This window comes from Wasmannia auropunctata, unplaced genomic scaffold, assembly GCF_000956235.1.
Source record: "Wasmannia auropunctata unplaced genomic scaffold, wasmannia.A_1.0 LD336078.1, whole genome shotgun sequence".
In the NCBI taxonomy this organism is placed as follows: Eukaryota; Metazoa; Arthropoda; class Insecta; order Hymenoptera; family Formicidae; genus Wasmannia; species Wasmannia auropunctata.
This window is the reverse complement of record NW_012026812.1, coordinates 2991593-3019412: the sequence shown is the minus strand read 5'-3', so window position 1 is coordinate 3019412 and position 27820 is coordinate 2991593. Positions and strand designations below refer to the sequence as shown.

Below are 27820 nucleotides of genomic sequence, written 5' to 3'. Positions count from 1 at the left end.
TATACTCATCTAAGAAGTTTTCTCTCGACTTTCTGTTTCGATTTAGATAAAAGGCATTAAGATAAGACACGAGCATTTTTTTCAGCGTTTATCAAAAGTAAATGTGAAGTTAAAAGTTTAAAGAACTCGTGACGCGTGGAAAGCAATCACGTATTCTTGTAGCAAGAAACGATTCGGTTATTCACACGCTTATTATCATTATTAGTAATGTAGCAATTTCATCAACAATGCTTTTAGTAATTTTATAATTTTTTACGTAATTAATATACATTGTGATCAAGTCCCTAAAAAAAAATAGTGATCCAAGTTAGATCAAGTATTAGGCTTTTATTTTGCATTAAAAAAGATTTTTCCCCGAATCTTAAAGAAATATATGATTGCTCCAGCGAAGGATATTTCAAAGAGCTGAAATTTATGTTTAATATTAAAATATTCAGACGCGTTCTCGTGTCGAATTACTGCAGTCTATTATTGTCTCCGCTCGTCGTACAGGCCCGCGCAAGGCACGTTACAGCCCAGGCCACCTTTTATTATGATGTATTATGCCCCGTATTAAGCGGAACCTAAATAAAGATAACTCCGACCTGGCCTGGTACCCTAAACCGCCTTTATAATTTAAGCCGGCCGGCCGGCCAGCCTCTGCACACGGCGAAACGTAATGCACACACGTGGTGCGCGTCTCGCATATTTTTTCTTCCCGGTAGTACGTCTCGCGGGCGGCATCTTTCCCGGTATTATTGCCCGCCCGCGATAGCGCTGTATTTTTTTTATTTTTTAAACACCGTCGTCGCGACACAGAGTTTTTGATGTTTTAGCATAAACACGGACTCCGGCGTGGCGGAGTCGAAACGTCGAGTCAAAACAATCGGCAATACGCAAACGTGATGCGTGCACGCGCGCTCGGCAACGGAAGCGCGAGAGATACAGGAGGATGCGGTCAGCGTTTTTACGGCTTGCCGCAGTACTGCAGCCTGCTCACAATCTGCTCACATCGCTCGTCTCGCGACGGACGGAGGGGCGGCATCCACGCCGAGGAGACGCTTGAAAAACGCTAGCTCAGCCCGCTAATTTACTTAATTCTTTTGAAGCTTCCGCGTTTCCTCCGCCGCAGTCGTACATTCGAGATATCAGAAGTGAGAGAAAGTCACGTGAATTCCTCTTCCTCTTACCCTTTTCTAATCTCTTCCAGATACATTTTCGCACCGTCAGATAAACTGGGGATTTAACGCGTTTTAAGGCGATTACGGCGAAGGAATCTTAATGTAAACGCCATCCCGAATGTCTGCATTAACGCGGCGGTAGTTTTCGGAGTTTCGCATCATTAATTAACGAGCGGCATTCTCACCGGAATGACGTGAGGGGGCACGTTGAATCGACTCCGCTCTTCGTCGAAAGGTCGATGAATTGCCTCAGCACGGGATAATCGCGAGGTCGTTAGCGATCCGTACAGCAGCGTGTGCTGTGGCTGATCGAAAAGGCAAAAAGGGAGATGGGCGAGAGAAAGGGTAAGATAGTTTGAAGCGCGGCGACGCGGGAAGGGGGAGGAAAAAGAGGGACGGGAAGAAAAACGGCGTTCGTTCTCCGCCGCGCGCGTGAGTTCTCGGTAATCCTCAAGTCAAGTCTTTGTGCCGCGCGCGGAATAGAGAAGGTCTGCATGTCTGCAAGAATGCAAATCGCAAACACAAGCGAATCGTGCGGAGAGCGTGTATATACGGAGCCCGCGTGCCATCGGCTTACACACGGCTTACACGATGGCTGGCCGGCCCAGAGCGTCACGTAAAGTTTCATTCACGTTATCTGCACGGTCGTCTCGCCGCACGTCGCACCGCGAGAGACGATCTCATTTGGGAAAATGAGCTTCTCGTTTTCGTTCGATAAGCCCTGAATATATATGTATGTATTTAAGAAGTCTCGCGTCACCGCGTGGCCTTCCGATTTTCTTCGCCCACTTCAGAATTCGACGCAGCCGAGATAAGTTTTTATCTCGTCGAATTGGTCCCCTCTCTCGGGCATTATCGGGAGAGATTCGCTCCGGAGCCCCGAGAAATTTAGCGCCATTTATATGCTAATTAGTTGCCCTATGGATTTTATTGCTCCGGTTTCGCGCGTTTTGGCAGGAAATCTCGTTATGTAATGTCAAGTAGCTCGCATGCCGGCGAGAGGAACGTCCTTGCTCTCGTGCGGTTCTATAAGCATCGGAATGCGTTATTTAATCGAATTAGTTACGCGCCCGAGATCTTCGATAATGTAGCTATAATAAAATTCACGGGCCATAAGTCACAAGTATTTGAAATAGAGGTGCGGCCCACCCGTCCGCCCGCCCGCCCGCCCGGTTCTCTGCTCTCGCGTACGTCCGCGCACGTGCGCGCCGCGAGTGCCGAGGGTCTGTGTATTCCGGAAAAAAAAAAATAAATAGCTCAAGAGAGTTCATCTCGCGCGTTCCGAATGTTTAATCGAGGGAAGTTAACGTATCGTTAGTTAGGCGGATAGGATAACAACGGGTGGCGCCCCGTTTGTAAATAACGCTCTTCTAAATAGCGTCTGTCTGTAAGTCGCCGCTTAAAATAAACCGGCGGACCGCGATCTTCTCCTATTTCACGTAAACGCGCAATGTGCGTGTAATAATCCATTCGATTACATAGACCGTCGCATTTGTAAATAATTCCAACGTCTAAATCGTTAGAAATTGGTTCACCCCGAGCCGGAGGTTCTTGACGCCAGCTGCAATTGACTTTCCGATTCGAAGAGAAATTAATTTTCTCGAAAACGCAAAATCTCGTAAAAAATCTTATTCTACAATAATGGATTTTTATCGAGTTGTGCTGATTTTTTTATCAATTATGTACCTATCGTGCATTATCGTACACTTGTGTATGTGTTTCATAAATTCCGTTGTGATTTTCAGACTGGTCACATGAAGACGTCGATGGGCAGCTACTTCATCAAGCCCACCGAACATTGGCACGAGGATGACAAAGATTCTCTTGGATCTTCGTTAGAGCACGCGATCTATCGCGTACCCACGGCTGCGATCAATTTGAACGACCTGGATGCTTCCGAAAATGGAGTAAAAAATCGCAATTGCGGCGTGATAGGTAAATGAAAAGTTTCGATTTTATTTACGATATCGCGATACGTTATTTCCGTTTGGTATGTGGGATGATTCGTTAATGATACAACTGGGAAAAGGGGGTCATTCTGCTCGAAGAAGCAAGGCGAAAGAATGCGAAAGAAAATGAAGCCAAGTCGGCGAAATTTGTTTGAACAGTGGCTATCGAAATAAACGAATGATCAATCCTCAATTATTGAACAAAATAGAGAGATTTTGATATTTCACGTTATGTAAAACAAGTTTGTTTTATTGCTTTTTAATAGATTGAGAATTATTTATATTATATTTAGAAAATTATTTACATTATATTATAATTAATACATTATATATAATTATTTATTTATATGTTGCAATTATATCACGTATTGATAACGAAATTACCTTAATATCTCGTGTATTCGTAAACGTATATCGTTAAGAAGAATTGACATAAAATTATCAGTAGCATATTATTGTTATTATACTGGTCGCAATAGTATATTAATACTGGTTCCAGCATTGGTCGACGATAACGAGGGTGAATCGAGGCAACATTTATTTATTCCACCGCGCCGGGCCACAATCTCGCGGAATATACTCCACGGTTATTCCGATATGAAACGCATGTTCACGTGCTTCACGAGGCTCACGGAGAAAAAGCGTCGCGTCTTTTTTTCACTCAACGCATACTCGCACGACCACCTGTACCAAAACAGGTTCAGGCATTTACGTCTCTTCCCCCGGGCGGATTCTGATGTACCATCGAGACAGCTTGGCGACGCCGCGCGTATACTCTCTGCCTACAAAAACGACGTCGTTGATACCACACCGTATCGAAATTTTCTCTCGTCTCTTGGTTCACATTTATCGCGACCGCGCGGTCTCGTTTTTAATATAAAACGCCGATCTACGTTCCTGAGTTCGGCGTTACGGTGTCAATTATATTGCAACTCCGGCGAGCGATACATATCCCCTTGTGCGAATTCTCCTATATCGGACGCCCGAATTAATTGACCTGATCGTAATTGGCGTTGTCGATGTGCTCGCAGATTACGACTCGGACGACGTCCCATCCCCGTTGACCGACGATAGTTCCGCTCGTAGAGTTTACGTCGGGGAACGCTCGCGGGAGCGTAGATCATTGACGCGGAAAACCGCATCGTTGGAGCGGTTTCCTAGAGAGGAGGACGAGGGATACGAACGATTCACAGAGCTGACCGATCATCGTCAGAATTTTTTTCAAAGATTGGATGGCGACAGGTATACAGGCACATACGAGTACAGAAATTTTTGTATTTTTTAAAAACATTTATTTGTTCTCGAGATATTCAAGTGCGGTCCTTAATTCGTTAAATTTGCCGAGTAAATCTTGAATTGGATATTTATTGCGTTAATATGCGGCAAGATATTTCAGAATTGGTGCAAAATGAACAATGTATTATTTCTTGTAATGTTTATTATTAGATAATTTATTGTTACATAAATATTTTTTTCCGGATCGTATAAATCATTGAGAAATAAATTTGAGAAACGTATATATGTATGCACTTAATCTATAAATAACAGCATATACATTATTCATTATTTAATTTAAAGCGAATCTTAAGTCAACGAAATTTGAGAGTAAAGTAATCATTGAAATTTTAAAATTGCAAAGAACTTGACGACTTCTCTCGCGGAACATTTTCGCAGAAGACTTGACTCTAATCTTTACGAGGAACAACGCTGCGCTTTCTGCATATTTTGGGACGCTCTGTAAACGAATCTGCAACGTGCGTTCTACGAATTCCAGGTACTACAGTGTGGAACGTGGACGTGGCTATCAAAACGAGAATACGCACAGGACTCGGAGATGGACACGGATCCCTTCGTGACGTGGAGACCACGGCGAGCCTTACCGCGTGAATATTTCATCGAGATCATGGTGGTGGCCGATGCGAAAATGGTGGAGTACCACGGCACCGGCTTGGTCAGCTACATTCTTGTCCTGATGAGCACGGTGGGTATATTCTCTTCGGACGTAATTTGAAAATATTTAATTTCGTGTTATCCCAATTATATTTCTGCGTTAACGCCGCGCCAGTTAATTGCGATTTCCTCGATAAAAAATTGACCATGACATGATTGATGCGTTTGTTTATATACGTATATGTAGAATTCTCTGCGGCGCGAAATGTGTTTTAATTTTATTGCCCTAAATTTGTAGCTTTCAAATAATTAATTTAAGATATCGAATTTCTAGTGAGCTCAACTTTTAAGAGAAAAAATGAATGATGAAAAATATTTTTTAATTAACATCAAATAGATTTTAATCTAAAGCTTCTTTCTATAGTAAAGATAAATAAATAAATTGTTATAATATAATTATAAATTAATAAATTTAACAAATTTTATTAAAAAAGGAATACAACATAATAAATTAGAAGGGTGCAACAAATAATAAATAAGTCATCTCTAAATTGAACGAAAAATTGATCGAAAGATCTCAAAAGAGCAATTTGTATTGTCACAACAACACGGACGTGGCAATTTTTAAATCCATTGATAAAGATCAAGGACGTAGTACAATGCCATTCATCTTGAAAACGAAGACTCGTTTCGCACGTTTCTTTCAAAGTAAATTCTTGATGAAAAAAAAAACAGAGCCGAGAAAAGGGAAGAGGAAGGAGGAGAAGGAGATGGGAGATGTCGATGTAATTCGACAATTAGCCTCGTCACGGCGGTCATTACCGAGTACGCTACGCCAGTTATGTATCCCACGCGAAGGCCACACCTTACGGGGAGGGCAACATCCTGCGAGGAGTTCGCTTTCACGAACCCACGCCTGTCGTCCGTCCGATGATTCAATCGTGTTTCTCAACAACAATCGATCGACTTTAAGATTCATGAATTTTTTATGAATGAAAGAGAGCGCGGACAAAAAGATTGAAATAGACTCTTTGTGTACAGACTCGGTGTCCCAGAATAGATCGGATGTCTCTTTTAATATGTATATATATAAACATGCGTAGGGCTTTCGGTCGAGTAGGAAACGTAGGAATTCGCGAAATAAAGCTACAAAGTAATTAATGACAAATTAATTGGCAATCGAATTATCGGATGTGTTCCTTATCTGCCCCCCTGGAAAGACAGGTTTCACGGATCTACAAGGATCAGTCTATCGGGAATCCGGTGAGCATTGCAGTGATGAAGATCGTCAAGACCGAGGAAATATTTGGTGTCAAGCATAGCGGCAGCGACGGAATCGCGGCGGCCGAGATGTTGAAGCGATTCTGCCAGTGGCAGAAACGCAACAATCCCGACGAACCCTCTCCGGAACATCACGACGCTGCGCTTCTATTAACCAGGTTTGTATTACAAAAATTTATATTCAAAACGTTCTTCTATAATATGAAATTTGTCGCAAAAATTATTGTTTTATACATAAAGTGACAATATTTTCTAGTTAAAAGCGACTAAAATTTTTCTCGTCTAAAATAAACTAAATTTTTAGAATGCACTTGATAACAAAACTTTATTTACATAAAATATATTTGTAATTTTATCATCACTAATTAATGTTAAAATTTAAAGAAGAGTGTAATTAACAAGATGTTTAATGATGAATATAAAATAATTGTAAATAATGATATTTTCGGAAGTCCTTAACTTAAATGTGTCGAAAACAATTATCTTAAAAATAAATATCTGACGCTTGGGAACACATGTACAAACTGTAAATAATTTTCAGAGAAAATCTGTGTCACAATCCGCGCCAAAAGCGTTGTGACACTTTGGGCCTGGCCGAGCTGGGGAGAATGTGCTCGCCTGGATCTTCGTGCGCTATCGTGCAGGATAATGGATTGGCCGCGGCGTTTACCATCGCGCACGAGATTGGTCACGTGTAAGTGTATCATCGATCACAAAGTGTGCGGTCGGTACGCGATGCGTTCTTTAAAATCTATATGTTACATTATTTACGTAACAAGATATATGATTTAAATTCTTCCCGAGAGAGATACGCCGTATCTTCGCGAGATTGTTGCCGTGCTATGTATACTCGGCCACGAGACGCTACCGCGTATCTCTTGATGACTCGGATCTCTGATTTTTCAATCCTGTTCTCTCTTTTTTTTTTCTGTTTTATACCATATCTCGTATTATCGTACATTTTATACCAGACCTCGTACTATCAATCTTCTTCAAGCATCTTGAATCTTTGATTAACTCGTACTATTAATCTTCTTTAAGTATCCTCTTTTCTCATCTTGTTGTTTCTCTTTTTTTTTTGTTATTTGCTTTTGCTTGTACTCGTCCGTATTGTGATTATGATTTTTCTTTAAGCGTTCACGCATCACTCAGGGGAAATGTCCGATCGTGTTTTGCAGGCTCAACATGCCGCACGACGACGACGTCAAGTGCGCGGGTTTCAGGAACCGTTCGGGTGTCCACAACGTGATGTCGCGCATGCTGGACGATAATACTTTTCCCTGGGAGTGGTCCAAGTGTTCCCGACACTATGTCACCGAATTTCTCGAGTGAGTCATTAATTGGCGGATGACTTGGTTATTATAAACGATGTGCCGTGGAACATTCTGGAAAGAGATCGTTACTAATTGACCTCACGTGACCTCTACTTGAGGCAATACGCAATGCGATGTGTCAGGTTTTGCCTGTTGACCGCGTTGATTTCGCCTTTCTTCGTTCGTGACGGTGCAGCCCGTAGATCTTTAACCCATTAATGGCCACTGGCCAATATCCCGTCTTCCCGAGACCAGAGATTTATTGAGTTGATTTTTTAATAAATAAATAACTCTTTCCATTCTTTTGTTATTTAACTTTCAAATGTATGTTAAAAATTTTCTAGATAAATAATTGTATTTAATTTGCAAGTTCTCTTGCGTTCTTTAATAGCGATTATTAAAATGAAGTCTATATTTAGAGTGAGAGACACTTTGTACATGTCTCGAGTTAATGACGCATATATATCGCGCTTAAATAGGCTTAATCAGGTTAAGTAGCTTTATTTTTACTGTTCTGGAAGAGAACAGTAAAAATAAAGCTATGATTTAATTACATCGGGCACCACTAGTTAGACAGGACAATTAATTCAATGTCGCATTTTTCGGCCTAAGTTTAACGCGCTCTAAAATTGCATTTTGAATCACGATTCAAGGCACGAATAGAAAAGCCGAGAATAAACCGTTTGCGTCAAACGCGCCGATTTCCAGGGAACGGATGTCGGCCAGACAAATTCATTTCGATCGAGAAAGGCAATGTCGCGAGACTTTTTCTGCCGACGTCGAAGGGGACCGGAACGAGTCATCGCCGTCGCTTAGAAATCCGGTTTAACGAGATTCTAAGCCTAAGCGACTGTTATACCCTCATAATACGCCGTTTCACACATTGTCAACAAGACGTATATAATCCGCAAAGGCTACTCGAGTGAACAGCTTTCTCTCTCTCTCTCTCCTGATTTGCGGGATCGGGAATCCTCATTAATTCGCGATATGACTTTTTGCTCCAGAGCCGGATATGCCAACTGTTTGCTCGACGAGCCCAGCAAGATGCTGGAGAGACAAAACGGTCGGTTACCCGGCGAAGACTATTCGGAGAACAAACAGTGCGAGCTCGTCTTCGGGCAAGGATCCAGAATCTGTCCTCACATGGTGAGTGATGGTAAGTCGAAAACGTTCTATTCACGCGTTTGATTGACGCATATTTGCGACCGTATCGCGAATAAAATGGGGAGAACGTTCCGTTCTCTCGCTTTTTTTTTTAATTTTATTCAGCCTATGTCTTTGGTTTTTTTTTTACGGATGTTTTGCGGTATCCTTCGCGAGGAATGTTTACTAATTGTAATCGGAGATATTTTCCATCGAAATTCGCTTAAGAATTGAAGTAAATTGAGGGCTTGGTCGGTTACCGGCCAGGCAGTGTGTAGGAGACTGTGGTGCACCGCGCCACTGTGGGATCACCATCAGCAGTGTCACACTCAGCACATGCCCTGGGCCGACGGCACACCCTGCGGCGCCGATAAATGGTGCCATCGCGGCGAGTGCGTCTCGCGCCAGAACCTCGAGCCGGTGCACGGCCAGTGGGGCGAGTGGGGAAGGTACGGCGAGTGCTCGCGGACCTGCGGCGGCGGCGTCAAGCGGAAGTACCGCGAGTGCGACAATCCGCCGCCGAAGAACGGCGGAAATTACTGCATCGGCGAGCGCGTCAAGTACCGCAGCTGCGGCACCAGAGAGTGCCCGCCAGGTAGTCCAGACTTCAGGTATGTGTCTCGCAGACATTTACTGCATAAATTCTCAAGAGCACAGATCGGTCGATTAACTGGCGGTTTTAAGAGGCGTCTGACGACCGATAAAGCCAAATATAAGAATATAATTGCTTGGACGTTAAAATGTATTGATAGCGAGTTGATTATTAGTTCTTGTATTCATTTTTTTATTTATTTTTATTTTACAGAGAACAGCAGTGCTCGAAATTCGACAACAACAACTTTAACATTCAGAATCTTGCTAGAGATGTCAAGTGGCATGCAAAGTATACCAGAAGTAAGTAATTATATATTTTTTATTCATGTTTTAATTCATCTATGCGATGGACTTAATCCTATCTCCAATGTCCGAGGAAGCACGTGAGGAAGATACGATTTTAGAAATTTTCTTTTACAGTACTGCCGCAGGACCGCTGCAAACTGTACTGTCAAGTGGAGAGCAATCAGTATTACATGTTACGCGACAAAGTGATCGACGGGACGCCATGCGGCCCCGACACTTTTCACATATGCGTTAACGGCCAGTGCAAGCCCGCTGGATGCGATCACGTCTTGAATTCGACGGCCGAACTCGACACCTGCGGGGTCTGCAGAGGCGACAACGCCACGTGTCAGAGGATCGCGGGCGCCTACAACGCCAGCGTATACGGTTACACCAGGGTAGCTAAGATCCCTGCCGGCAGCAGCTACATTGACATTAAACAACACGGATGGCTGGGCTCTCACAACGACAGTAATTATCTCGGTAAGATTTTCCTGCATTACTTATACGTTGAATAGACTTTTAATGTAACGAAAACGTTACGTCTAAACGCATAATATTATCATATAAAAATAGTTGTCGTGTTATTGTAAAGAAAATTATACGTGAAGATTTATTGTAAATGAAATGAATGTTCTATTATTAACCTTCTATACCTTTACATATTGATATATATATTATTACTAAATTTATTATTACATTAACTGTAATAATAACTTCTAAAGATTAAGGCCGTGCGCCTCGATTACTAAAAAAAGGCCGTAGTTTAATAAAACCCTCGTTAATTTAGACTTTGGAATTTAGTGATAATACATTGACATGTATATTATTACTAAATAACATATTTTCTATATATGAAAATTCTTCCACCTTATTAATTTCTGAAACTATTTCAACCTATTGTTATACAGCGCTGCGGATTGGCGAGGACGGCGAGTACGTTCTAAACGGGAACTTTATGGTGATGCATCGTAAGGTGATCGTGCATCCGGGCGTCACTATCGAATACAGCGGACCGGAATCGATTGTGGAACGGCTGAACAGTTCCCGGCCCACCGGCATCGATTTAATTTTGGAGGCAGGTTTCACCGTTTACATTTTACAATTGCGTCACTTAGCTAAAAGTAGTTTCTCCGGCGACCGGCGGGTGTGCGAGACTGCGCTTCAACCGAGAATACGGAATTCCAGATATTGTCCGTGGGAAACGTTTATCCACCGCAAATCACGTACGAGTATACCGTGCCGAAAGGAATTCTAAACAGCTACACGTGGCTGCTCAGCGACTGGTCGACCTGCAACCGGATGTGCCAGGGTATGAAGTATCGTAAGGCCGAGTGTAGGAGCACCGAGCACAAGGACGCGGTGCCCGACGCTTATTGCAGAAACGAGGAAAAGCCGCAGGAGGAGAATCAGATGTGCAACGCGTATTGTACACTACAGTGAGTCAGGAACGCTTGTGAAATTGCGGAATCAGTAATATCGGGAAAATAGAGTTGCTAACGTATTACTAATCCGTTACTTGGAAAGATTAAAAATTTATGAGACAAAGTCACAGAAGGGATATACGCACTATTTTGTGCATATACTGTAGTCAAAGACAATTTTAGTTACTCAGTCCATTTAAATGCTTTGCAGATGGCAAATAACATCTATGTCCGAGTGCTCGAATCACTGTGGCCCGGGCATGCGAACCGTCAGCTCGCGATGCGTCCAAATTTTGCTGGACTCGTCGCATCCACCGCGGCCGATACCGGCGCACGCGTGCCTGCACGTCGAGAAACCGAGCGAGCATCAGGCGTGCGTAGGTCCTTGCGACGACGCACATTGGAGTTACAGCGAGTGGAACGCCTGCAGTGTCTCGTGCGGCGGCGGGGTGCAATTGAGAAGCGCGGTGTGCGTTGATCCGAAGGACCGGCAGGTGCGGGACGAGAACTGCGCCAGGCAGGAGAAGCATCTCAAGAGGACGTGCAATCAAGAGGCCTGTCCGAAGTGGGATCTAGGAGAGTGGAGTCCGGTAAGACACGCGCTACACGGAGATATGTGAAATGGCACATTAAAATCAAATATTTTATATTAGCTGTGAAGAAACGCATTTTAATATGCTATATAGAGCACAGGAGAACAGATTTGTCTTTGAAAATTAAGTGTATTTAAATTTTTACGAAGAAAAAATTAGAGAAGAAATCAATATCGCTGTCAATATCAATGTCACTGCTCTTAAAGTAAAACTAAATTTTACTTTAGTGATATGTACTTTAAACAATAACTTATAGTAAGAACGAAATTGCAGAGTATTACGAAAAATGTACATTAAAATTAATTACATATTCAGAATGTATTTAAGAAAAAGCAATTAATACCACTGCAATTATTGATTAAACTAATTTTTCTCTTAAAAATCAGAACCTTTTGAAATACTGATCTGTCAAATATTTGATGCAATGCTGGATAATATTCGTGAATAATTTGGATTAATGATTACCGTGGAATATTTTAGTGCTCCGTGACCTGCGGCATGGGCAAACGGCACAGAGCCTCCTGGTGCCAGGTCGAGAATCGCGTGGTATCGCGCACCTTCTGCAGCGGTATGCCGATCGTGACGACGGAGGTCTGCGATGCCGGTCCCAAATGTCACAGCTGGGTTGCCGGCGAGTGGAGTCCGGTACAGTACATTGGACAATTTTACTTCGTTACCGTGCGTTTAATAAGCTATCTTGGGTTGAATCTAGTCTCTCGTTGTGCAGTGTTCAGTGACATGCGGCGAGGGAACGTCGCGAAGGAAAGTCGTTTGCAAGACTGTAGAGGGTGCACCGAGTGACGAATGTCCCGTTGCTGAGAAACCAGAGACAACGGTTACTTGCACGCTGAAACCATGTCCTACTGTAGTAAGTGCATTATATTTTTATTGACGAAAACAATTTTTGGTGTAGCAATACAATCGACTTACAAAAGATTCGAATATAAAATAATAAAATAATGTTACTATAATTACCACGAAATAGAAATTAAGCACGTTTAAATTTTCACGAAGAAAAAATTGGAGAAGAAATCAATATATCACTGCTCTTAAAGCAAAAAACTAAATTGATTATTTTAATGATATCTGTTTTAAATAATAATTTACAGTAGAACGAAAACGCAGAGTATTACGAAAAAGTTTAATGTACATTAAAATTAATTACATTCAGAATGCAATTAAGAATGTAAAGGCAATTAATACCATTGCAGTTATTGATTAAACTAATTCTTTTTAATATTTTTATGTTCTTTTATAATACAACACTTATAAAAGAGTCTTGTTTTTTTTAGGTGAGCCTGCCGCCGACCACTTCAACGAATCCCCCACGTGAAGATTCGTTCCCACAAGAAAATGAAATTGACAGCAACGGTATCACGTTCCACTCGGGCTACAAATGGCACGCAGAATCGTTCGGAGAGGTGGGCTTATTTATTGTATTCGATTAGGATGTACGACTGATTTGTATAGTCCGATAGATTTTAAAATTTTCACAAGTTTTTAAATTTGCAGTTTGTAATTCGTAATAATATTGTTTCGTTATTTACGTATAGTGCTCGCGAAAGTGCAATATAGGATACAGAAGCAGGATAGTGAGATGTGTATCCTCGGAAACCGGGCTGGTTGTGCCTGAATATTATTGCGACTCCAATCAACCGATCGCCAAGATCGCGTGCAATCGTCACCCGTGCCCGTCTTGGAATACCGGTGATTGGAGCGAGGTACTGAAACATTTCCCGTATATAAAATTATATATATTTTTTTTTTATACTACATTTAGACTACATATATTCCAGAATATATCTATTGCGAAAATAAAAATATAAATGTAATATAGTAATTCTCCTGACTAATAATACTTTCGACGATTTTTATGATTTAGTGCGACGCAACGGATTGCGGTAACGGATTCCAGTATCGTCAAGTCCGCTGTCAAAGTCATCGCGGTGAAATTCTACCACACAAGGAGTGTAGTGACGAACAACCGAAACACATCAGGAGATGTCAGAAAGAATCTTGCAGAAGTCCTAAAAGCAGCAGGGAGAACAGTCTGGAGTCTAACATCGTTCGCAGATGGAGAATGTCTAGTTGGACTCCGGTAAGTAAACCGCATCTAGTGAAATTATTTGAAGCATCGTTTCTTGCTATTGTCTTTTTTTTATTCTTTTTCAATTTTTTAATATTCAAGAAAAATAAATCAATCAGACATAGCAACTAAGTTAACGTTTTATCGGAATTGTATTTTATACGAAGAATCAATGAAGAAAAGAAAAATATAGGCGTTTTAAAAATATTGGCGAACGGAGCAGCGTTTTAGGAGAACTATATTCTTAAGCGAAATATTCCAAAACGGAACTTCTCTTAATCCATCTTATTTTAACGAACTATAAACGTGATAGAACAGTCAAAACGATTCGGCGGATATCCTATTCGATATTCGAACGTGTGCCGATGCGACGGTGGCGTCGAAAACTTTACCGTCGCCGATGACGATGCGTGCGGCCAGATGTTTGCACCGAATCGAAATATTTTGCAGTGCTCGAAATCGTGCGGCACCGGGATTCAAACGCGCAGAGTGGAATGCACGATGAGAAGAGGCAACCATGGGCCGGAAGTACCCGTTAAGGACGAGCAGTGCTTGAGATCGAAAGCGCGCAAACCGAAATCGCAGAGAATATGCCAGCGCGTTGCCTGCGATTTTATCTGGCAAGAGGGCACCTGGTCGGAGGTATCCTCAAAACCTTACGCCAGCGATCCCGCAATCGTATAATATACGCTGCTATGTCCAATCTCTCACGAAGATTTCACTCAGCCTTGAGTAAAATGAGCACGAAAGTCACAAGTCGGGTCTTTACACGCACGCGAATGTTGGTGGTACATACGGCACAAGGGGGAAATAACTGATTACTGGCATTTACGACTATTGGCATAAACAACTAATCCTAATTGAATCGCACATGGAAAACGGGTTCCAGAAACACTGTGGTGAACTATGGAAGATGCATGGTATACCTTGATAACTCATCAGGATCAGATCCGAGAGAAGTTTTCAATTTAACATTCTCCTTCAAAACGATGGAGACCTCTCTCATGCATGTTATTAATCCCACATTACATTTATCGAGAAATACGTATACGGAGAGTGTTTCCCCACTTAATGAGCGTGAAATTACGACATTTGATCACTAACGTGTATAACTTGCACTCCGCCTAGCGGACATATTTTAGGGAATATACTACTGCATCTGTAATATTCGTGCACAACACTAATATCAGTAAAATATTCTGGGAAGGTGAAAACCGCCGCGTATTATACAGTCGCCGTACTGTACAGTGCAATCATACAACCGCCGGTCGGTTTATGGTCTTAATGAAATGATAATGGCCTGGAATACATCATAGATATAAATACACTTTTGTTCCAGATTACGCATGGGCATGTATTTAAATTGATTGCATAATTTCGTATTACAATGAGAGAATGTATCCTATTGTTCCGTCGAGCGAACCGTCGGTAGATTAGCAGAAGCTCAGCTAAGCGAAAATTACATATTCTATTCCATTTGAATCGAGTGGACTATACTCGTAATCTAGTTACGTAATCTTAGTTGCGAATAAATATGCAATTGTTTTCAATTCGCGATTTACCGATGCATTCTTTCATTACGATTTTCATTTTCATTACTCCTTTCATCAAGACACGATTGTCGACAGAAGTATTGTAACAAACCCAGCGCGCTTGCGTTTTCTTATTTCTCTTGACAAAGATTCACTTAACGGAAATAAAAGATTTATAGATGTGTTTATTTTTCCCCCCCAAGTGTTCGGCGGAATGCGGCGAGGGAATACAACATCGTGCAGTCACTTGCCATCGAGTAAATCGTTACGGATGGATCGACCCAACTCAAACGGACGGTTGCCCGATGGATCAAAAGCCGGTCGGCGAACAGATTTGTAAACTGCGCGAGTGCAGCGATAAATATTATTGGACTGCTGGCACTTGGAGAAAAGTGAGTGCGCTCTTTGAAATTGAAGTCATAACATCGTATATAGATTAGTGTATATTACAGCGATAGCTAAGAAAGGACTTTAAATAGCTTCTACGTTTTATCTTAAAATTTATTAACTTTAGTGAAAAAAAGAAAATAACTCGCTTAATTTTGTGTGTGTAAAATTTAATATCTCTTAAGAGAAAGAAAAAATTTTATATAGTTTATAATCAATTATATTTTAATTTTTAATAAATTAATTGATTAACTGATTTTTGGATATCGTAAATAACATGGTTATTCATAGCAAAAAGCGTTAAGCTTTCTCTATCCTCTTTCTGTTCTCTCCATTTTCTCATCATTAATTTTTCTCCTGTAACTCTTCCTCTGTTATCTAATATTTTTCTCGTTTATTTCTACAGTGTAGCCATCCTTGCGGACGCAAAGGTCGGCAGATCCGCAGACTTTATTGCCACGACGCATTCGATGGCAAGAAAGTAGCGCGGTTCCACTGTCCAGCTGAATACAAACCGCAGCGTAAACGTAAGTGCAATCAAAGGAGATGCGGCCCGGTCAGCTGTCTCGAAATCCAGAAACGACTCAAAGCCACCGCGGACGGCGAATATCCGTTGTTAATTGGCGGTAGAAACATGACTGTTTATTGTCACGGAATGTCGAGCGCCGAGCCGCGGGAGTACCTGACTTTGCCGGCCGGCGACAGCGAGAACTACGCGGAAATCTACGACAAGAGGTTGGCAAATTATTGCTCCGTTCTCGGTGCTAATTAGAGCATTACTCTCCCAAAAGTTCAACAATTTCGTGTGACGTCCTGTAATGAATTTGATTTCGGTGTGTTCAGATTAAGGAACCCAAACACGTGTCCGTTCAATGGTCAGAGAAATGACAGTTGCAACTGCGTGTCCGAATTGGGAACGGTGTCCGGCAGAACGATGTTCAAGAGGGTGCGCATAGATCCGGCGAAGCTCTACATTATAGGTGAGCACAACGTTCGATTTATGTGTAACTTTAGGTTTATGTGTAACTTTTTTATTTTTAATCATAGCTTAACAATTACGCTCACAGCGGCAGTCGTGTTTTGCGGGGGGGGGGGGAATATACGTTTACGATATGTTTTTTAATTATTATACATTGTACATTTTATTATTATATATATTTTTTACATACATTATACGCAATTCTGTGCACTGGAGATGCATTGGAGATGTTTTATGTTTAGCGAACGATTACACGTTTTCGTGGACGAAAGGGATGCAGCGCGTGGAGTATGGCAAAGCCGGCGATTGCTACAGCCTCATCGAGTGTCCACAAGGACGTTTCAGCATCAATCTGAGAGGAACCGCCTTGGGATTATCGCCAGAAATTACCTGGGTGAAGGAAACCTCGAGCGCTTCTCTCGCAATCAATAGAATTGTAAGTAATCAGTTAATTGAAAGGGAAATCAACGATCTATTTAAGAGTCACTGCAAATTTAACACATTTTCTCTTTGTTTTATATATTTCTTCTTCTACTATTTCATATCTCACGTACACGTTTATAGAATCGAATACGAAATTAATACCAAAAAATTCTGAAAAGTTCGCTGATAAACGCAATCATTTGGCTTCAATGTATCTTTTCATTCGGAAGAAAGCTCTCCGATCTTCTTCTTAGAAGACTAATAATTTCTACAGACCAATAGATTCTAATAATTTTATTTCGACTGGATAGGAAAGACAAATTAAAAATACAAAAAGGTTTTCTTTCTGCGCGCTTTTAATTTTTAATTGTTAACTTTTGAGAATATATTCTAACACAGGCATATTCTTGAATGTTACTTAGAATAATCAACGAATCGTCGGTAAATGCGGCGGTTATTGCGGCTTCTGCAAGCCGAGGACGGGCCTAAAGCTGGACGTATTACCTCCCTAGTCACAGCCATCAATCTTTGGTACTTACATCTATATCTGTCCTATGATCCCGCGACTGCGAATCGCGGTGTCATAACCACCGATTTGCTTTAAATTCGATTAGTTTCTAGTAGCTCCCGGAAAGAAGTCTATATACATATATATATTTTTCCCCAATATACGTATATTGGAGATCGAGCGATACCGAAACTCGTGGACCCCGGCGACCGATATAGCGGAATGCACATGACACGATGTACAATCTATCACTGCCGTCACGCATGTGCGATTATTACAGATTATGAGCTACGATTACGTGTGTAGTAGAAAGTGTGTGTCTCTATGCAAAAACCTAGAAAGTTCGCAACTAGAAAAAAGAATGAAAGGTAAGCGATCATTATTCTAAAGTGAATATTTTTTTGTAATTGCGAGGCGTTTCCTCGCCATCGAATTTCCAGCAGGCGTAATCGATCGATATCGAAATAGTAATCGTCGTATGCATTTCATATACAAACCTAAAGTAATCGACAATATGGCATTGTATTCTACGAACACCTCACGATTAATATTAATGCTCTCTTTCGATGATCTTACGATCCTACAGTTTGCTCTTATCGTGTTGCACTGCCGTTTTTCTACATCTGTCCCATCGATTTTAAAAGGGGAAGAGACGTTAAGGGGGGGAATTCGATGTCTTATTTTTAATTTTTAATGATAAAATATCGATGTAGAGTTTATGTAAGTCTAATTGAGATGAGTACCTTGCTTAACATCTTGGTACTAGAACAATTAACGACAATCTGTAGCTTCCAGATAGGAATGTATATTCAGAGTTGACGGCTTTCGCGCAAGTTGGACGTTTCGTTACGGCGTTTCTCCGCTTGCGACGAGACGTAGAAACAAACTCTCGTAAAATGATTGATTAAACAAGCTGTAGGATATTATTTTTCCTTCTTACTTCGCATCGCGCGCGAATATAGGAAAGTATCGTCCGTTTTATCTCGAAGGTATCGCAATAACATTAATAGAAAACGTAGGCGTGTGTAAAATGAATAAATCTCTACTAGTAAGGTTCACAGCGCGTACGCTGTGTAAAGTAGTTCGAAAATGGATGCACTGCATTTATTAATGATATCTATACCCGATATACTTTCGTTCTCGCTTCTAAAAAGAAAAAAAGCGTCATGTAGGACGTCACGGGGAATAGTTTTGCAAACTGTCTCTACTTAGAACATTGATGCTATTTCTTCCTTAATGTAGAATTGCCTTGCGACTCATTTCTTGTTGCTTGGCAAACATATTTTTTGACAAATGAATGCACATTCGAAGATATTTACTGAGGTCCATTCCTTCTCTTTTACGAGAAAAATAAAGTATTGATCCTTTCGTTAAGGAGGATTCGGCTTCAAGTTGATCGAAATGAAGTTTGCGAAACTTATATTCAAGGACGTTCCGCATTTATTCGCGAAACTCGAACGAAAGAAGAGCAAATCAAAATCGAGATCAAGAGAGCAAAATCCATTTTCTAGCTACGTCACGCGCAATATCGTATTACTGAAGCAGATCCACGAAAATTTGTACAAAAGCCAATAATATTTATACTATGAAGTAGTAGTAAAGCCTAAGGAGTTTTCATCGCACCGCGCCAACTTAGGGACGACGTCGACGCGTGAACGCGGTGACGATTAGTTTTCCTTTTTTTTTTTTACATTACCAACCAACCAACAAGATTGGTCAGTACAATAAAACGCCCTTTCCCTAACGATCGCGACACTCGCGTCATTAGATGTGAACGTTAGAGTGCCCACAGTTCGCTGGACGCTTTGGCCTTTAACTCGGACGCCTGTTAGCTATATAAATACGCGTATTTCGACAGACTGCCATAGTTAATGTTATTATATGGTATATGTATATGTAATTTAAGTTATAATCCGCTTAAGCGTGTAGCGTTAAGTGCAGTATAATCTGCCAGTCTCTTGGCCACGTTGTAGCATAATAAGATTTGACGAGGATGGAGAGTAGCGCGAATCTGTCTCGTAAGGCGCGAGCAGGAACGGCGTCTCCCTCAAGATAAGCATTTCCGAAGCAGTGCCGAAATTAACGTGTGACGTTAGTCGCGACAGTTTCGAGGAAAAAAACTCTATGTGTAAAGGAACGCGATGTTTACTTAATTCTTGTATTAACATTAGCAAAGTTAGTGGCGGACGGTGCTCGGCAGATCGACTGCTACGTGCTCTACGGATTGCACCGCGTGCAATCGTCAAAGGCGGAGGCATTATTTAACGGCGACGTTGTCCCTCGCATATGCCCTAAGTGCGTCTCGTGCCGAATTTTACACTACGAGGCACCCACGATGCCGCCCAGCAGCACCCTCGAACTCGACTTTGCGGACGATGTAACTGCCGCAGGGCCAATTTAGCGCGGAGAAGGGCACGTTCGCTGTGCCGCGAACTTACATATCTAATATATCGCAGGCAGCTATAATTGGTCGGTTGTTGCTCGATAATTAAAAGCACGTGTGAGAATCCGTTGTTTTACAATTCCATCGCCGGCAACGTGTCACGTACAATGTGTACATTAAACGTCAGTAAGTGTTCTAATGCCTGTTAGATGGGCGTCTTTGCAACGCAACTCCTCTATCGTGATATACAGAGTCCCAGGATTACATTCTTTTAATTATAGATTTTTTGATTGATTCGCTGTTATTTCACTCTCGACGAAAATATTTTAACCATTGAAGATAAAAGATTTGTAGCGAATTAAGTTTCACGAGAGAAAATAAATGATAAACTGATATTTTTTTTAATTAAAAATTTAAACAGGCTATCTTCGATCGAATTTTTTTTTTTAATTTAGTTGCATGAAGATATTAAAAATGGGAAAGAAATAACGGGCAATTGTGTGTTACTACCTCTCAATAATTTTATTAAATCGCTTTCGAGTTAGCCTGAAGGACTATTGGAAAAAACATGTGACGCTTCTGTCTGTATATCATGATAGGCTTGTATTAAAGTAATGAAAAAAAAAAACATCGGATATAACAATAATATAATTATGGACATCCGCCTTTTATATGTGTTTTTTTATCGTAATCCGTAGATATAGATCGATATAATAGAATCGTTTTATTGATATAGGCATAATTTCAAAGACTCCCTTCGGTGTAAAAGCGATCTTTTTAACTGTCAGTTGGGACAAAACCTGGTACAATGAAAACTCATCTATACATATCTGGAAATGACTTATTACATCTAAATGATTTGTGATGTACAACATCAAGAAAGTACTCCCTTAGCGAACTGTATAGACGTTTACGTACATGCCAACGTCTACAGTGCACGTACGCATATAATGATTTCGCTATAGCCTTTTCAGTAATTATAATCCTCACTCTCTCTACTGCCAGCCCCAAGTATTTCTTTACATACACGGCAATTGTACATTTTATATAAATTTTTAACAAATCACGAGATATACATATATTTTTGTTTTTATTTTATTTTATAACACAAAGGTAGTTGTCGAGAAAGTCAGTATACCGGCTTCTTTTTGCAATGTGACGTGTGATCGTAAAGATTTTATGTGAACCAGTGTATGTCCGAATAAAATATGAAATATCTTGTAAACTGTTGATTCCTTAATTTTTTTTATCTTAACTACTTTCAGATACAGAATAATGAGGATACAATTGATTTAAAGGAGAAAACATACTCTCTTTAAAAAAATAAGAGTAATTTAAAACTTAAGAACTCGTCTACAGAGCTCCATCCCTGGCGTTTTGCAGGGCTTGCTGCACATGCTTGAATTAAAGTCTTCAGCTATCTTTAATAATACGTACCTCTTTGGTGAGTAAGGAAAACGGGAGCGAGAGTCACGAGGCGGCGGCCTCCTCGTTCGCCTCCTTGCAGATGGAGGCGCGCAACAAATAAAAAATGTATCTGAAAGAAATGGGAAAGAGCGAGGAGTCTTCTCGTCCGCCTCGTCTACATCATTTATCCTTGTTTAGTTTTCCCGAACTGCAATGAGTGTGGTAAGTCTTCAGCCTTTTGCTGTAAATTGTAACGGTTCTTTTATGTTCAAGATTGACACAAAAAATCAGACTCTATATGAATTTTAAATCTGATACTATCGATAAGTATAAAAGGGAATGCAAAGGAAATATACAAATAAAAATTCAAGCGTTGTAATTTCATCTTTTAAAAAAAAAAAAAGATCACAATGTTAATGTTAACATTTAACAAAAAACTTTATTTCCTTTGCTAAGTTAATAATAGCGTAATGCTATATGCGTAAAAAAATACTCGATATATTTGTTACACACTGAATATAAAAAAATAACTAATTCCAACACAAATAGAAACGTTGCTATCCGGGAAAAAGATCGACACGCGCGAGGAGGGTTTTTGGGTACAATAAATATACGTGTACGTGAACATGAAAGAGATACCATTTATTTAGCTTATAAGAACGAACAAGTAAATTTACGTAGGAAGGACACTTTGAGTAAAACACATTTACTAATCGTCGTAGAGTGTTCGAACGCAAGAAGGGGAATTAAATTAAAAAAAAAAAAAGGAAAACGAGGAAAGAGAATGACCATCTTTGCCGATTTCTAGATTTTGCTCGAACAGCATCACGCTTCGCAAACGCCTTAAAAACGGGACTATCGGGAAATTACTAAATTGTCTCTCAAAGCGAAAGCACGTGGATACGCGTCTCCTACTTGACATTCACGTACGCGTAATACATATTTTTATATATTTATATTCATATATAGATGATATCCGTAGATGCTAGAGCGAGGGGAAAAAAAAACGGAAAGTGAAAACTTTGACTCCGAAGAGGGACGCGCATTTAAACATGCCTTTTCTCTCAACTCTCTTCTACAATGTAAGTCTAAACGGGCGTTTAATAAACTAGTAAAGTACAAACAGTTCCATTACGAGAGATAAAGAGAGAGAGAGAGAGAGAGAGTACATTAAGCTCAGGTTTACATACTTACGACTATGATCTTAACAAAAAACAAAGAACGTGGTTTTTGTACGCTCAACTTCGCGCCTCGCACAAATCGCGCTTATATAGCCATCCCTTCGAATTCGAAGTTCGTTTCATTTAGCTTCGCTTGGTTTCACCCTTCGGGGTGATCCTCGATGGAAATCCGATTAACTCGATCGGCGATCGATTAACTTGTCGAGCAACACCGCTTTCCTAGCGCGGAGGGAAGTCTCTCGTTGGTCTCTCGTTGTGTTTGACACGTGGGAAGGGAAGATCGAGGAACTCGACAAATCGCGCAGAGTTATGTTCATTTCCACCAATGCAGATTAATATTAATCTCGATTACAACGCTTACTTTTTATCTTTCTCCAATTTTTAAAACTAGAAAAAGATGGAAAGTAAGTTGAACCGAGATTAAAATTAGTCTACATCGGTGGAAGATTCGCCATAAGCGATTAATCGCCGGTCGCGCGTCGATCGCCGATCAAGTTAAGGACGGGGGTTTTGTCGCGGTCGCACCCCGGGAAACACCGGCGCGGGGCACCGTACACGAAAATGTCACATTCTACACACGATATTACCGCGACAATACATCGAATATCAACATCGTGGGAGCACAAATAAAATACTTCTTCACACGTATTCACACATATACACGCACGAAACATGCACATACACATACGTACACGCATGCATCGTAAATCCGCGACACCTTGCAACAATTAGATCGACAATTACCATCGCGCGATTGACATTAAATATATATTAAACGTTACAAGAATTTCGCACCGGTATTCGAGGGCTCGTAAGGGAGAAAAAAAAATCGAAACGCCGAAACTTCCCCTTGTCTCGTCGTTTATCGCACCGCGTGCAGGAGTGTCCCCGTGTGTTCGGTGATCTCCTGGAGGAAACGCCGCCGAAGATGATGGGGGACGAACGAAGGAGGAACTTCCGGCGACAGAACGCGCCGGAGATGCGCGCGGCGAATTTTAATCCTGCGGAGGCGCGTCCCTACGGACGCATCGATCGACCTCTTCCGAGTATCAGTGTAAAAAAGGGAAGCGAGAAAGGAATTTCCATATTGCAAATTTTTGCTTTAGACATATATATCTCTATCAGTTGTTCAATTGCTCTCCGCAGGATTAAGTTAATCTCTGAATTAAAAAGGGGGACGCGCGTTCTCGCGACTACCTCCTCGCGCGTACACGCGTATATGTGCGCGTCGCGATCGAGCGCACAGAATGGTCCACGTTTCTTCTCCGTCCCCGGCCCGGAAATGAGAACGAAACGACCGTTTGAGCAAGAGTCTAAAAACACCGTTTTCCCCTTCGTTTTTTTTTTTCGTTTTCTTTCTTTCATTTTTTCTTTTTCTTCTTTTAGCTAGCGAACTACGCTCTACGCGATTGATACAAACGTCTACGCGCGTGCCCTGCCGTGTCGTGCCGCTTCGACGTCGCTCGCGGAAGATCAGTGGGGGTGCCGCGCGTCGGCCAAGATGGGATTTGCTCGGCCACGGGGACGCGGAAATCGACAAACAATTAATCAAATGTGGATCAATTCTAAGGGCAATTTCTGAATTGTAACTCTATAAGACGATCATTCGTAAATATCTACGGTTTCTCGTAAATCTTGCGGCTAGCAAGAGGCTGTCTGTAAAGATATAAAGTTATAAGCATTCAAATCTGCTTAGAATTGACGTTTAAATCCAATTTGAACGTAATTTTTAACACAACGAGACATTAGATTTCACGCGATTTCAGAGGCCTGTCGCCTTCTCCACCCCGCGGTTATCTGCATTAAATAAAGAACCCCTCCTATTATTATTATATAAATTGGCTAAATTATATAAATTTATTACATAAATTGGCGCCCCCGTAAGGCGACAATCATTTTTCCATCATGACCAGGCAAATCCGATTTGGACGGGCGTTAAATGTAAGGCGAATCGAAAGGAAGATCACGCGCGGGAGGAGGGGAAGGGGTGACAGAAACTCATCTCAATTCGTTCAAGATCTTCCCCCCGAGACTCTCGAAGCGACAGCGTCACGTTGTACACACACGCTCGGAGAACGGATCCGCTCCGATCCGAACGGCGAGATCTCGTTTCTCGGATTTACAGCCTATAGCTCAATATATTTATATATAATCTGCTCGCGTATCGAGACGAATACGATAGGTACGATATATTATTGACAATCATTACGGCGGATCCTACTATCAATTATGCATATGTATACACACATGTATAATACATGTATTACATAATATGTATATAATTATATCTAATATTATATATAATTATATATAGCGGGTATAATATATTAACATATACATATTACATAATATTGCACATATAATTATACACATATGCATACATACATATACATGTATATATATATGTATATATAATTAGGTACGCTTTGTGCAAGGTAATCGTTGTGTGACAAAACGGTAGGACAGTGACTTTCACACGCTCGAAAGACAGATGCGCCTTTTGAATCAGATGCCGTTTTCCCCTTTTACGTACGTGAGTAAAACGAGAGGATCCCGATCCCGATATATATTATGTAAAGTATATATAAAGGTTTTCTTTTTTTTTTGTTTTGTTTCTACCACAGCCCATTTAAAGATATATCATTCGCGTATTATTATTTAATATCATTACGCCGTCCCTCGTACGGTCGGTCACGACCTTGCGGTACAGTGCTGAAACGCGCGGTGTAAAGAAAGAAAAGGTCCAGCGGGGAGGGGTTTTCTTCCCCCAGTCTCGGCTTCCTCGCGTCCTACGCATCTATCCCGAGACCCTGATAAACGTTTCTTTTTATATTTTTATTTATTTGTTTATTTTTTTTTAGTTTTGCTTGCTTTAAATGTGCGCCCGCCGTGCGAGCGAAACGGATAGAAATCGTTTACAAATATCGTTAATATTGCGTTAAAATACCGCGAACGGGACGAGAAGGAAGCGCCAATCCGAATTACGTTCGCCATTCTCTTGACGCGCGTGTCTTCCCTTTCATCCTCCTTTTTTTCCTTTCTCCCCTTTTCGCGCACCCTTCCCTCTCTCGTTTTCGACTTTCGCTCGAAGAAGGATTGTCATTTGTTTTCGATAATAGATTCGCGCACGATAGATTTCTCGGTTACGAGTCACAGCCTAGAAGCATTGAAGTTTCGCGGAGGGAGCCTCGAGAATTCGCTCTTGGTCGGCCGATCAAGTGTTTCGATAGGTTGCACCCCCGTTGGGGTAGGGTGCGTACGCGCGAGAATCAGGAGGGGGGCAGAGGCTAATAAAGCGTTACGAAAATATTTTCGTTTTAGAGAAAAGTTCGTTTCCGACGGGGAGATATGGGGGGGGGAGGGGGCACACGCTCCGAATCTCGAGGGGGAAAGGGACAGATATTCAGCGATCGCGCGAGACCCTGGACGTCTTCGAGAAGGAGAGAACGCGTGTGCAGAACGTGTTGCGGATGATGGCAAGCTTCGAGATGAAAAAGCGCGCGAATATTTCTGCGACATCGTTCCCATCACCGATATGTGTCGGGGAGAGGGGGGGTATAGTAGTAAGAATCGATAAAACTGCCGCTGGAGAATCGCCGGGGATTATATAGAAAAACGGGTCGCGCGAAGAATATCGTAGGAGTGAACAGCTATGGCGACAACAACGACGACGATGACGACACGAAATGCTGTACGCACTCGACACGATTAACGTTGACACATTTAAGGCATGCCCCCGCAACGAGGACGCGGAAATCAACGGCGAGGAGTGATCGGGGAGAGAGAGACCGGACGATCCTCGATCGCGCGCGTGTTCGCCAATTTCCACGGCTCTCTGCCTTCCGGTTATTTTTTTTTTTTATCATTATTTTTCTTTTCTTTTAATTTCCCATTTCGTCGCGAAGGTACAACTGTCCGCTGTAGAAAAACTTACGGTTAAATATAAAAATAACAATCGCGGTAACACGCGCTCGTGCTCGGCGACGGCGGCGATCCCGGCGCGCGGATCCTGTGGTTTTCGCGCTCGCGAGTATGAGGGCCACGAGAAAAGCCGAATGCGGATAGCACGACGATTAAAAGACTATCGGATATATCTAGAGCGAGCCCCGCATATGCACAAACGCGCGACCTTCGTCGCCGTCTTAAGCCACCCTTGCTATATACGCGTGCGAACGCGAGGAAACGAAGCGAGTGGAGGACGACCGAGAGACTTCGAACGTCGTTATAGACTGAAGAGAGCCGTTTCGAGGGAGCCGCGCTTAGTCCCTCGTCGAAATGTATAGTAACGTAGTTTCCCGCCCTCGTGGAAACGCGGAGGGCTACTCCCTTCCCTTCGAGGGGTCGTGCGCCTGCACGCGCGTAACTATTAGTCGCGTTAAGGGTACTCGCACGCGGCGGCGGCGCCCGACGACCTCCTTCGGATCGCGGCTAGGTGTATACGTATATTCGAAGAGGAAAAGAAAAAGAGATTCGTATATAGGTAAATCATCCCGATAAATTCGTACCAAATGCGTCGGAGCTCTATAATAAAATACATGGGAAACGATTAACTATATACTCCCGGGACAGGCGCGAGGGATCTCGGCTGCGCCGTCTCCCCGAATCCTGTGGAGGGGAGGGGGAGGAACAGCGTGAACATCTAAAATCCTAAAACAATCATCGCTTCGCGAGCCGACGTCTTCCACACATTCGTCGGTGGCGCGCGGTAAATCATCGCGAGACCCATCGCGAGTCCCGTTCCCACACCTAGAGGTACATTAAATATTATTGTAGCGTAATCGTTGTACAGTATCCTTTGTTTAATGGTCCGCAAACCGAGCACCTCCGCTCGATCTCGTCGACGTGACGTTATAGGCCGCGATGCCCCATTCGCATCGCTTTTCTTTTTTTTTCTCTTCTTTCCTTTTTTTTATTCCCCCTCCCTCCCGTTACCCTGAACATCGCACACGACGCATCTCGAAGCGGAGTGACGCGATTGTCTTGAGTTAAAAAATTTGCTAATTTCTTTTCACGAGCGGAAAGAGAGAGGCTCGGATCGTGTTCGCCTTCGCTCGCGCCGCGTTTCCCGCGGGACGCGCCGCAAGTGGAGGAGCTCCACAGGGTTGCGCCGCTCCAGCTGGGTTTAACTCGCGCGTCTTCCTTATAATGAACTTTTTAGATTATTATTTAGACAGGACCGTGAAGCTATGAGTAATGCGTAAGTCGCTCGGCTAATTCGTTGATCCAAATCGCGGCTATTGAAAACCCACGGGGTTTTTTTTCGCGACTATCTAAACACATCGTTAGGAACTCTAATCGACAA

At 41.9% G+C, this 27820-nt stretch overlaps 1 protein-coding gene across 1 annotated transcript in view; it reads left to right on the top strand.

Annotated features, from left to right (window-relative positions):
• Nucleotides 1–21155, top strand: part of LOC105448945 (A disintegrin and metalloproteinase with thrombospondin motifs 9) — a 36704-nt gene extending 15549 nt beyond the window's left edge. The window contains 25 exon segments of the mRNA XM_011687846.1: nucleotides 2906–3095; nucleotides 4141–4351; nucleotides 4884–4918; nucleotides 4921–5090; nucleotides 6224–6438; nucleotides 6822–6974; nucleotides 7459–7608; nucleotides 8598–8749; nucleotides 9008–9347; nucleotides 9542–9630; nucleotides 9751–10098; nucleotides 10527–10693; nucleotides 10804–11054; nucleotides 11251–11629; nucleotides 12113–12277; nucleotides 12360–12500; nucleotides 12925–13053; nucleotides 13186–13353; nucleotides 13515–13730; nucleotides 14169–14360; nucleotides 15454–15642; nucleotides 16044–16372; nucleotides 16481–16617; nucleotides 16859–17052; nucleotides 17462–21155. Coding sequence (XP_011686148.1) covers nucleotides 2906–3095; nucleotides 4141–4351; nucleotides 4884–4918; nucleotides 4921–5090; nucleotides 6224–6438; nucleotides 6822–6974; nucleotides 7459–7608; nucleotides 8598–8749; nucleotides 9008–9347; nucleotides 9542–9630; nucleotides 9751–10098; nucleotides 10527–10693; nucleotides 10804–11054; nucleotides 11251–11629; nucleotides 12113–12277; nucleotides 12360–12500; nucleotides 12925–13053; nucleotides 13186–13353; nucleotides 13515–13730; nucleotides 14169–14360; nucleotides 15454–15642; nucleotides 16044–16372; nucleotides 16481–16617; nucleotides 16859–17052; nucleotides 17462–17551 — 4800 coding nt within the window. The 3' untranslated portion in view covers nucleotides 17552–21155.
• The last annotated feature ends 6665 nt before the right edge of the window (nucleotides 21156–27820 follow it).